The 12,363-nt window shown below is 29.4% G+C and overlaps 1 protein-coding gene across 2 annotated transcripts; it reads left to right on the top strand.

Moving 5' to 3' along the window:
• Positions 7,283–12,363, top strand: LOC18602347 (stearoyl-[acyl-carrier-protein] 9-desaturase, chloroplastic). 2 transcript variants are annotated; one of them, XM_018118630.1, is made up of 3 exons: positions 7,283–7,482; positions 10,698–11,202; positions 11,612–12,363. In XM_018118630.1, exons 1-3 carry the CDS (start codon positions 7,358–7,360, stop codon positions 12,170–12,172), a joined length of 1,191 nt encoding a protein of 396 aa, XP_017974119.1. In that variant the 5' UTR covers positions 7,283–7,357; the 3' UTR covers positions 12,173–12,363. The 2 variants fall into 2 exon arrangements, with proteins under 2 accessions (XP_017974119.1, XP_017974120.1); XM_018118631.1 differs by lacking the exon at positions 7,283–7,482 and adding an exon at positions 8,554–8,619.

The following is a 12,363-nucleotide window of genomic DNA, read 5'->3' as shown; positions in this document are numbered from 1 at the left end:
TGACACGGTTAAGACATAAAACACGATAAAATTAAACTCAAATCTATTTAATTCTGTATCTTTTCGTATCATGTTATTGTGTTTCATCCAAAATTATCAAGTGTAGATATATAAGCAGACTCAAGGGGAGCAAAATGCAAATCTCAAGTCTGAAAATGGCGAGGCGAGAGTTCTAAGAAAATTGACCATTGCTTCCCCTCAGTAACAGTATCTCGGCCCCATACCCAGATATCTAAAGGAATTCATGCATGCATCGTACATACCCCAATATATTCTACCCCATCTAATCTTATAATTATAAAAATAATGGCACAAAATGTGAAGATATAGGAAAGCAGCAGAAGTCGAAAGGATTCCATGACCCTTACTTGGTAAGCTATTATCTTCCAAGCAAATCAGCATTGTAGTTGGTAACTAGCTCTGTGTTGGGTCTAATGGCATCTTCAAATATCAATGCCAGCGTATAACTCTGGAGTTTTCTTCTCTTAAAATCTCCTAAGTTAACCTACTGATTTTAATTGGGTGAGGCTCAAATATCAAATATCATTTTTCAAAATTACCATTCCTGCAGCATTATGTCCAGTCACCTTCCGATGCAATTTTCTCTGTCTTCGAAGTAGAACTGGGCAAAGTGATATATGAAAGTTGTAGCTCTATTTCTTAGCTTTCCAATGGCTCAAGAATCCGTATCATTTGGAATTTTGTAGTAAAAGTTATGGGCAAAATATTGAAGCATATGCAAACAAAATTTTGGTCTTTCAAACACCTTATTTTCCAAAATTAAGCCTTATTTCCTTAAATCCTACAAATGCATAAAAACTAATAAATAAAAGTCGAATTAAAGTAAATAAACATAAAATTAAAATAACTTAATAAAAATAAACTAATTGTAAAAACAATTAAAAATAACTAAATTTTAATTAAAAATTAAGAACCTAGCAACATTTAAGAACAAATTAGATTAAAATAATTCTATAAAATAAAATTACTACCTTTGTCCTTTCCTTTTGATTCACTAACGAATTTTAAAATCCACTATTGAAATGAAATTTAGTACAAACATAATCTTATAATGCAATACCTTTTATGGATCACATACAACCACTCTATCTTTTATTTAACCTACTCAAATTACCTTCTAACTTGGTTAAGATATAATCACTCAAGATGTTACCTTTTATTTTTTTTTTTCTCATCGTCCTCCTTGCACCCATCTTTTCTGGCAAACGTTGACTTAAAGAAAGGTAAGAGAAGAAGAAAGAAAAAGGAAGAAGAAAGAAAAAGAAGTCAGAAATAATTCAGGAAAAAAATTGAACTTTTCCTCGATTGAGCGAAAATAACATTTCCTCCGTGAGCTAATGGAATGACATCCTGTTAACTGATTATAATGACTTTACCTTTGCAATTACGTTCCTTTTCATTATTAGAAGTTGTAGACTTTTTGAACTTATTTTAACATTTGAAAAATAATTTTGTTCACTTATTTGTCATTTCAAAATTTAGAATAAAATTGAAATAATAAGTCTAACAAAATTATTAATTTAGTCATCTAAGTTTTTAAAATATTTTTATTTTAATCATTAATGTTATATAAACACTACATCTTTTGTCCTCAAACTCTTACACACTATTAACGTGTTTTTGTTTTTGTTCGACATTTCATTTCATCATATTTATGTGAAGTGGTCAAGTTCATGTCATTACTTTAAATTATCATTTTGTAACATAAAAATTATGACGTGAATACAAAATTGAGATTCGTCAATCTTGTTTCAAAGTTGGATGATTAAGAATGCACCATTTTATATAACATCAATGAACAATACATTATTTCCAAAACTAAATAACGAAAAATAAAAAATTTAAAAATTTAAATGACTAAATAATTAATTTATTCTAAAGTTAATGAAAGTGGGTCAAACCAAGACTTCAAGCATGTCATAATTTTTTAAAAGAANATTATTTCCAAAACTAAATAACGAAAAATAAAAAATTTAAAAATTTAAATGACTAAATAATTAATTTATTCTAAAGTTAATGAAAGTGGGTCAAACCAAGACTTCAAGCATGTCATAATTTTTTTAAAAGAAAAAAACTCAAATTTTATGATCCTCCGCAGTAGAAATTCAAACATATAATGAATAATTTATATTTCACGCATGGCATACACATGGTGCGATCCTATTGGCTCAATGCCATATAGGTGGATTGTGTTAACGATATTATTAATTAGACTAACCCAATTGAGGAAATTAAAATTCAGGTAGCATATTACATATTTTCTTAATACTAAAGGGCCAATGTGTAATTATTTGTTTTTGCGCAACTAACTTGGCTTATTTCAAGAGCTCTCTCTTTTAAATGGTCACGTCGTCTAAAGGTCTTTTATAAAGTTATTTTCCATTTAAGTGTAATAATATTAATTTAAAAGTTATTGAGATAAGGTTAATTTCTCCTGTAGATATTACTCTTTTTGTCTCATTTTGTTTATTTATTTATTTTTATTAAATAAATTTAATTTTGATAATTATTTTTTATAAAATTATAAGATTTTTAAAAATAAAGTTTGTAAATCTTGAATTCCAAACTTTTCAAAACATATTTTTTGAGATTTTAATTTTGTATAATGTTTTAAAAAATCAAAATTGAATTCATTTAATAAAAAAAGTCAATAAAAAATAAACAAAATGAAACAAAGAGAGTAGTATTTTATATTTCTTTATTATAAAAAAAATACAAGGAAAATAGTAAAAAAATAAATAACAAAAAAATTTATCATTAGACGGAGTTTTAAGTACATGGTTCATTGAAATTCACGAGTGCTATTAATTGTTTTTTAGAGAAAAGGTTCATGTACCCTATTTAAGTGTCTAATTTATGTAACTGTCATGTGGAGATTCCATGTTGTTTCTTTTTTTTTGTTAAAATAATAATGTATAAAAAAATTTTGTAATTAACGTATTATTTGTTTTTAAATTTGATGAGAACAATGTAATAAATGAAAATTTTTTTTAATATGAATTTAGAGGAAATTGTGAGGAATAACCTTTTTTTATAAAGACATTTTAAAAATAACTATCAAAATAAATTTAACTGTTTTTAGCCATATTCAACCATGACTTGACAAAAATACCTTTTAAACTTTTTCAAATAAATTAAATCATTCATCACAATTTCTCTCAATTTGTACTTCAGATTTCTCTCTCCCACCATCTCACTCTTTCGAATTTTATCAATTTCTCTCTTCGGCATTCGTTTGCTATGCTTCTGATTTCTCTCTCTTACGTTTTCAGATTTCTTTTTCTTACGCTTTCAAGACACCAAGCAATGGTTTTAACGTGCTTGGATGGATGGCTATTTGGAAAATTTGATTTTTAGGTATTTTGAATAAAACTAAAACAATAGAAATAATCACAGATATATAAAATATCTTTTAATTGAATCAATTCAGGACCTAAACATACCAATAAACTCAAAAATTTGAAATTTATAAACTTAGGTTTTCAAAGGAATTTTTTTTTATTTTTAGTCAAAGTAGGTATTTTAGATTAAAAAATTTATATTTTTATTTATGAAAACATGTTAGAAACACTTTAATCGATTCCAAATCGTCAAAAAAATAAAAAAAATGAAAAGAGTTGAGAGGATTTGAAATTTTGGTTCGTAAGTAACAATAACATTTTAGGTATTAAAGTGTAACAAAATGTTTTTGAATATGCCGTGTAACAACAATATTTTTTCAATATGACGTGTAATAACCTTTTTTAACCATGGTGTATAACATGTTTTTATACATGACGTGTAACAATAGTATTTTTTTTCAACATGGCGTGTAACAACCTAACCATATCGTGTAACAATAATATTTTTTTTCAACATTGCGTGTAATAACCTAACCATGACTTGTCATATGTTTTTGCACATGGGGTATAATAACCTAACCATAGCTTATCACATGTTTTTGTACATTGCGTATAACAACTTAATCATGGCTTGTCACATGTTAATGTACATGACGTGTAACAACCTAACCATGGCTTGTCACATGTTTTTGTACATGGCGTGTAACAACCTAACCATCGCTTGTCACATATTTTTGTACATAACGTGTAATTTCATTAAGGGTAATTTTGTCCAACTTGGCTAAATATAGTTAAAATTATAAAAAAGTTATTTTTAAAAACATTTTATCTTTAAGGGTTATTTTTTAAAATGCTCCTAGAATTTAACTAACTTTAAAAGCTACTTAGAAGCATCCGTTAATCGGATCCCTTATTAAATTTCCTTAACTATTTATAATCTTATACTTATTGGAATATATCATATGTTAATTAAGGTTTAGAGTGTTCTTGTGTTTGTCTCTTTCAATTTGGTGGTGTTGAGGATGGTTAGTGTATATATATATTAATTACTCAACTATATATATATATATATAAATTTCTCAACTATTTTTACCTCAAGGAATTTAATCATGGATGTTTACATTAAGAAAAAGAAATGAAAAAATAAGAAAAAAAAAACAAAATGAGGATATTTTAGTAGTTAAAGTAAATCAATAAATTATTTTTAACATATAATTATAATTTTTTTTGTTAAAAAAAGTAGAGATCTAATATTAGCTTTTTAAACAAAAAATTAAGTACATATACTTATCATTAAACTTAAATGCTCGAAAACATCATAATTATAAAATCTCAAATTCTACACAACATGTGTATATGTTTAGATTGATTTCATAAAGAGGTTTTGAAACTTACGAATTGATGTGTAACCACGAACCAATACTATAACTATAAATTTAAATTTTTTAAACAAATAATAAAACGAAATTTATGATATGATAGATGATAATTTTTTTTAAACAAAAAACTCATTTTATTATACTTGAATCATTCTTGGAAAATAGACTACCAACATGTCATTCATTAACAATTTTTTAGCTCCAATTGGAGGATGTTCAAAAAAGCCATAAGTCTTGATTAAATCAAAACCATAGTTAGCCATATAATCGGCTATCATATTACCTTCAGGGGATGCCCAATAAGTCCAAAAGCCTAAAGCGAAATATTCAAATGAGGCTTTTTTTATTAAAATTAAAAAAATTATTAAAATTTTATTCTTCTAGCTTTTTGAGATGTAAAATTTTTAATTAAACTTTTATAATCAAGTTCTTCTAATATTTCTTTTTCAATTGATAATATAGTCAATCCATTTAATCTTTCTTGAGACACTGTTGATCTTAAATAAGATTTCATTAATTTTAGTTTTGAAAAACTTCTTTCTTCTGAAACAACACTTACTGAAATTGTTAACATTATTTTAAAAATATTTAACTATTATAATTATCTTATATTTTTTAAATGGCTAATATAAAATCAACAATCAAAATTTTTAATTCAAATAAATCAACTATCACATAAAATAAAAATAATATAACAATATAATATAAATCTAAATTAAAGTAAAAAAATCTGTAAATATTAGAACAATAGTACCTAATTGTTGAATGCTTATTGCAAATCACAAATGAAGCTCACAACTTTATGAAGAGAATAAAAGAACAGACTTTTTGTGTATTTTTTAGAAAAAAATTGAAGTTAAAGGAAGAAAGAGCAAATAAGAAAGGAAAATTTTAAAAGTAGATATTATTGATTGGAAATAAGAAAAATAAGTGAGAAAAAAATAGCTGTTGGAAATGATTAAATACATGTAACTGTTAGTTTGTTAAAAATAAGAGAATATAGTTGAGAATTAATAGTATTTTAGAAATAAAGAAGTAATAAAAAATTGAGATTTATTAGACACATAATTAAAAAAGTAAAAAAACAAATAATTTGATGAATATTTTTTATTTTTATTTTTTTAATATAATTAATTATATTATAATTATTATAAAATTATAAATCTTCTTTAAAATTGAGATCTTTCCAAATTGAGAGCCTAAAGTCCTTGTTTGGGTGGCTTCACCCAAGGGCCGGCCCTGATTACCTTTACAGTAAATATATAAAAGATGGACCTCCCACTCCTTTTGCAAGATATCTTTAATTGCATGTATTAAATCCGTATTCGAACATGATAGTAACTTGTCCATCGAAATCGCCTAAACTACCATCTTGTTGTCAACTTGAACCATCACTTTCTTGAACCCTGAATCCCAAGCCAGTCTAAGTCCATAAAGCACTCCCCGCAATTCAGCTCTATACGCTGAACATTTGCCTAGCTTTGCCACATAGCCAGCTTGCCAAGATCCTTCAGAGTTGCGAGATACCCCCTGTAGAAGCTTCATCTATTGATTTCTTGTACTCTCCATCAGTATTTAAACTTACCCAGCCAACCTGTGGAGCCCTTCATCCAATCAAAACTTCTTCTTTCCTTCCTTTATTAACCTAAATCCCATCAAATTCTACAAGGGCTGTTTTTGTAGCAGTTGACAAGCTTCTAACCAAACTTAGGCGATTCGCAGTTGGAATAGAGGTAGCATCAAACACCGCGCTGTTGCGCCACTTCCACAAATACCAACAAATCAAGCCGAATACAACCGACCATGGAGTCTCAAAGAGTAGCAGCTGATGGTTTTGGAGATTCCATAGCAGCCATTCTCATAATGGTAGTGAAAAGAACACGTTGTGTTCTTGTTGGGGAATAATTCTTACCGGTGAAGATGTCGCCACCATGCAATCCCGTAGTACATGTGTCACGGTTTCATCTTCTAGCTTGCATTGTGGATTATTTCATTATGTATACAAATTCCTAATATATTTTACATGTGGGAAAGAAAATTAAAGAGGCTGTATGCCGTACAAGTTACAATAAGAGAAGGTTAATAATATTGCTCATTGACTTGTACAAGATTTATGTGCATGAAAATTCTGAGTCTCAAAAAAGCTTTTCAATAACTATGATCCTAATCACCGAGTAATCATTACTTCAACAAAGAAATAATATTTTTGAAAACAAATATATATAAAAATGTAATTTTTATATATAACAAAACGCATGCTTTAATTTTACTCTTATATAAGCTATTTATATTATATTTTATGTTACAGTTTAATTAATTATAATTTTGATTGTACGTTATGCCAGCAAATCGTAAATCTAGAGAAAGAAAAATAGAAAAGATGAATTGAAGGTAGAGTGAATCGACACTGATTGTGTGTTTTCAATTCCTCATCCCTAAATATTTTTGGGGGTATGGGAGCAAACTCAAAATATTCTCAATTCATTGCCCATTTTGTAATTCCCCCGAAATAGATCTCTGCCTATAAAGGTGAAGGTGCCGAAGCTCAAAAACAACTTGACAAAGAGAAAGAGCAAAGGAAGTCTTGAACCCCAAAATAAGCAAAAGATACAAACAATGGGTCTGAGATGTAATCCCATGACTTGTCTGTATAAGAACCTCCCTTGTTTTGGTCTTCCAGCAATGACCACCTTCACAACTCCCAAGTTTTTCATGGCCTCTGCTCTTCCTTCCACCTCCAAGTAAGTGCTTCTTCTTCTTCTTTTAATTCGTTATTTTCTTGTTAAATCATAGATCTTGATTTCTTTTCTTGAGTTTTTCTCCCTTCTTGGTAGATTCTTTCCTCTAGTTTTTGTTTTTAATTCGCATCAGACAGGAAAAATTCTTCAAATTTTGTTCCTCGAATTACATATAAACAACGGCCCTGCAGCAAGTGAATATTTCAGTTGTGCTCCACTGCTCCCTTCTTCTCTGTCCGCCCTCCCCCTTCCTCTCTCAGCCTCTCATAGGCAAGGCCATGTACCAACACTCAAACAAATCAATATGTCATTCAATGCACCAAAAAAAGAAATAATTAGGGGATTTATAAATAAGGGAGATAAAGATTGTTTTTCATCCTAATTAAAGTAATTTTATTTTTAATAAAACGTCATGGATGATAATTTTTTTTTTCTAATTGAATTAACACTGTTATCTTTTTCAAATGATAAAAGGGCCTCAAGGTATCACAATATTTTTCTTGAAGTAATATTATACTTAACAAATTATTTTTTTAGCATATAATTATAAAAGCTTTTTTGATTTTTGAATAAAAGATTAAGTACCTATACTTAGCTTTAAACTTAAATGCTCACATGTTATAATTACAAAATCTCGAATCCTTGACGACATGTGCATGTGTTTAAATTGATTTCATAAAAGTTGACAGCTTAGGATTTGATGTGTCACCACTAACAAAACTAGAACTATTAATTTGATAAGTTGTTTTAAATAGGTGAGCCAACTTTCTATTTTTGCATTTTGAAAGAAAAAAATAAATGAAATTTATGGTACGATACATGACTATTTTTTTGTGTGTGTATACAAATTCTTAATAAATTTTAAATGTAAAACAAAAAAATAGTGAAATCTCAAGTTCTAGAAACTGACTATATTTAAAAGAATAATTCAGTTAACAGTTAGTATTTAATTATATGCATTAGTTATGATTAATCTAAACATTCTTTTAAAAATTGTTTTTATTTTTCATTGAAGACACTACTCATCAAATTTGTTCAAAAAAGGTATTACATTAAGTATAAGATTTCTGCATGTAAAAGTGAAGGTGCCTAAACCCAAAGCAACTTCACAAAGAGAACTTGACTTCCTTCCACCTCCAAGTAAGTGCTTCTTCTTTTCTTTTCTTTTTTTAAATTCATTATTTTCATGTTAAATCATGGTAAAAATAGTTTTGAAATAATAAAGGAATAAGTAATAAAATGATAAAAATATTTTTTATTATAATTTAATAAAAATATTAAGATATTTAAAACTTATTAATTTTTGGCAATGTAATTGTTAAATAATAATTTAATATGTTATTGTTAAAATATTAATAATTGACTTTTTAAATATTAATATTTATTTTTTCTCTATTTTGATTTTTTCAGTTTTTCACTTTTAATTTCTTATTTATTAAAATATTAATAATTTTTTATTTTTCTCTATTTTCATTTTTCATTTTTTTCTCTTTTAATTTATTTTTAATAATTTATTGTTAAAATATCAATATGATATTTTATGTTAATTTCTTTTTCTTTTCTATCTATCATTTTCCTTTTTTCTCTTTCAATTTTTTAGAACAATGTTAAAAATATATTTGATTTAGTAATTTATTATTAAAATGTTAATATTTTATTAATAAAATATTGATATGATTTTTATTTAATTTCTTTTTATTTTCCTCTTATTTCATTTTTTATCTTTTTTTCTCTTTTAATTCCTTTTTATTAAAATTTCATTAAAAATAATATTAATTTAATAATTTATTATTAAAATATTAATATAATATTTTATACGATAGGGTTAGTAATTTCACATAGTAAGCATGGTTTTTTTCTTTTGTTCATAACTATGTCTATTTGAGTTTTATTTCATGAAGCTTGGAATAGTTAAAATACCAAAGGGGTTGGGGTTAGTTATTCCATGGCTATTCCTTAATTAAAAAATAAACCAAAATAGGTAAAAAGGGAGACCTAAGAATAAGGGGAATGACTTAGTTATACATTATGCTCTCTACTATTGTTATAAATTATTGTACATTAATTTGGTTTGTTATGCAGAGTTTTTGAATAATCTTTGAAATGTTGAAGTTATGCATTTTGTGAAAACCTTTGAGACCAAGATTGTTTAGACCTAAACAACACTGTTCAAGTAATTTTTAATCAAACCAGGTGGACTCTTTACAGAAACCGAGCAAATGCAGAAAGTAGAGTTACTAAGTTAGTATTCAGGACGGCAAGCAGAGTAGACTAGCATAAGGGGCTAGTGTTTTCAACAGACTGAGGAGGGTTGAGATTGATTGATACATTGGATCAAATCTCTAACCTGTATATGAAACTAGACCTAACCATTTAATCAAAGGGGAATAAAACTATTAGTCATCTTAGACTTTGCAATGCTCAGCTTAAGGCAACTTTGCAGAATCAAATTCTGGGTCAGCATGGTTTGCAACATTCTGTTTCAGTTTAGTGTTCTGTTGTATTTTTGGTATGCTGCGTTGTCTAGTAGCTCTGTCATTGTGCTGCTATATATATGTTGTGATGTTTTTATTACTTTGTTTAATTTAATTCCAAATCCTGTGAATGCTGTACACAAAAGGATATTTCTGTTGTCGGGTCAGCTTTCTGATCAAAGTACATAAAGGTAGCTGACGCTTTACTGTAACTTTGCCCTATTGTCTTCCCATTTGTTACATGCTACTCTGTTTCAATATGGTTGAATAGAATCTATGTCTTGAAAAGAATATTCAAGTTGATGGACGTAGAGCAGATTCTCTAGACATACTGCCTGATGGTTAACGTAGTTCTCCCCCTTCATCTTTTAAGTAATTTCATGCAACTAGTTTTGCAATATAGTTGAAGGAATTTTTAATAGTTGGTAGCTACAGATGTAATGTTCAGAGATGCAGACAACCACAACGACAAGCTAAGCCTTTTCCCATCTACTGGATTTAAACTAAACTTCAGAATTTAAACTGTATAAAGCTATTTTTTATTTTTTGGGCCAACATATATAGGAAGCTGTTTCATTACACTGTTATTGCATATCCCATGTACTGGATATTCTGGAACATGAATTAAGTAACACAAATTTGTTAGATAGGATTTGTGCTTATGGTATTTATTGTTGCCTTTTAGTCCTTACGGACAGATCTGAACCGTGAGAATGTAATCCCATATTCGTTTACTTAATGCAGGGAGGACGAGACTCTCAAAAGGCATTTCGTGCCTCCTCGGGAGGTGCACGCTCAAGTCACCCACTCCATGCCACAGCAAAAGATTGAGATCTTTAAATCTTTGGAGGACTGGGCTGAGAAGAACTTTCTAATTTACCTCAAACCAGTTGAGAAATGTTGGCAACCACAGGATTTTCTTCCAGATCCTACCTCTGATGGATTTGGTGAGCAAGTCAAAGAACTAAGGGAAAGGGCAAAGGAGATTCCAGACGATTACTTCGTTGTTTTGATTGGTGATATGATCACAGAGGAAGCCCTTCCAACTTACCAACAAATGCTTAATAGCGCAGAGGAAATTCGTGATGAAACAGGTGGTAGCCTTACCCCTTGGGCAATTTGGACGAGGGCATGGACAGCTGAAGAAAACAGGCATGGTGATCTACTTAATAAGTATCTCCACTTGTCTGGAAGAGTAGACATGAGGCAAATTGAGAAGACAATCCAGTATTTGATTGGATCAGGAATGGTAAGATGCTTTACTCAGATGCACTTGACATGCACAAGTTTTTTGAATCCTTTGCAGTTCTTTGAAGGACTGCATATTGGGGTCCGCAGGACACAATGTATAAAGTTATTTTTTTCTTTAGTCTTTTGGTGGTGTTTTCTTTTGAGTGTGAAGGGGCTGAGAAAACCCATGCACACTACACATGCCTTTATATTTCTTTTAATTTTCTAATCTGCAGTTTCACCTTGTGAAAGTGCATGGATATTAGCATTGCTCCACATCACTTGTTAAATCTCACTAATTAATTTGTGTAGAAAGTGCCCCTAATTAGGTTATTCCTCGTGTGTTACAGTCGGTCCAGTGTTGAAACAGAGCTTTCTTTCCCTTCTTGATCAATCTTTTTAAATTCTCTTCTTCTGTCCATTTACAGGATCCCGGCACAGAGAAAAACCCATATCTGGGACTCATCTACACATCATTCCAAGAAAGGGCAACCTTTATTTCCCATGGGAATTCAGCCAGGCTTGCTAAGAAACACGGGGACATTAACTTGGCTCAAATATGTGGTAGCATTGCCTCAGATGAAAAGCGCCACGGGACAGCCTATACTAAAGTTGTCGAAAAGCTCTTTGAGATTGATCCTGACGGTACTTTGCTGGCCTTCGCTGACATGATGAGGAAGAAAATCTCCATGCCAGGCCACTTGATGTATGATGGCCGAGATGACAACCTTTTCGACCACTTCTCAGCTGTTGCACAAAGAATTGGGGTTTACACTGCCAAGGACTATGCTGATATTCTGGAGTTCCTAGTGGAGAGATGGAAGGTGAAGGAACTAACTGGACTTTCAGCGGATGGGCGTCAAGCTCAAGACTATGTGTGTGGACTTCCTCCAAGAATTAGAAGGCTGGAGGAGAGAGCTCAAGGAAGGGCCAGGCAAGCACCAAGTATTCCATTCAGTTGGATTTTTGACAGAGAAGTGCAGCTTTAAGATGTTATAAAGGAACTACTATGAATTTTCTTCTCCCTGCAAGTGTCTTCTCATTCAATGAAAAACAGAGCTACAGAATAAGCTGGTCACCCCACAAAGAATAGATCCATTTGTATGTCTTAACATTACTCGAATTGGATTTATAATAAATACAATACAATAAATTATATATGCATACTATTTCTAGCTCA

This window comes from Theobroma cacao, chromosome 4 (genome assembly GCF_000208745.1).
Source record: "Theobroma cacao cultivar B97-61/B2 chromosome 4, Criollo_cocoa_genome_V2, whole genome shotgun sequence".
Lineage (NCBI taxonomy): Eukaryota > Viridiplantae > Streptophyta > Magnoliopsida > Malvales > Malvaceae > Theobroma > Theobroma cacao.
This window is presented reverse-complemented; position numbering and strand designations above follow the sequence as displayed.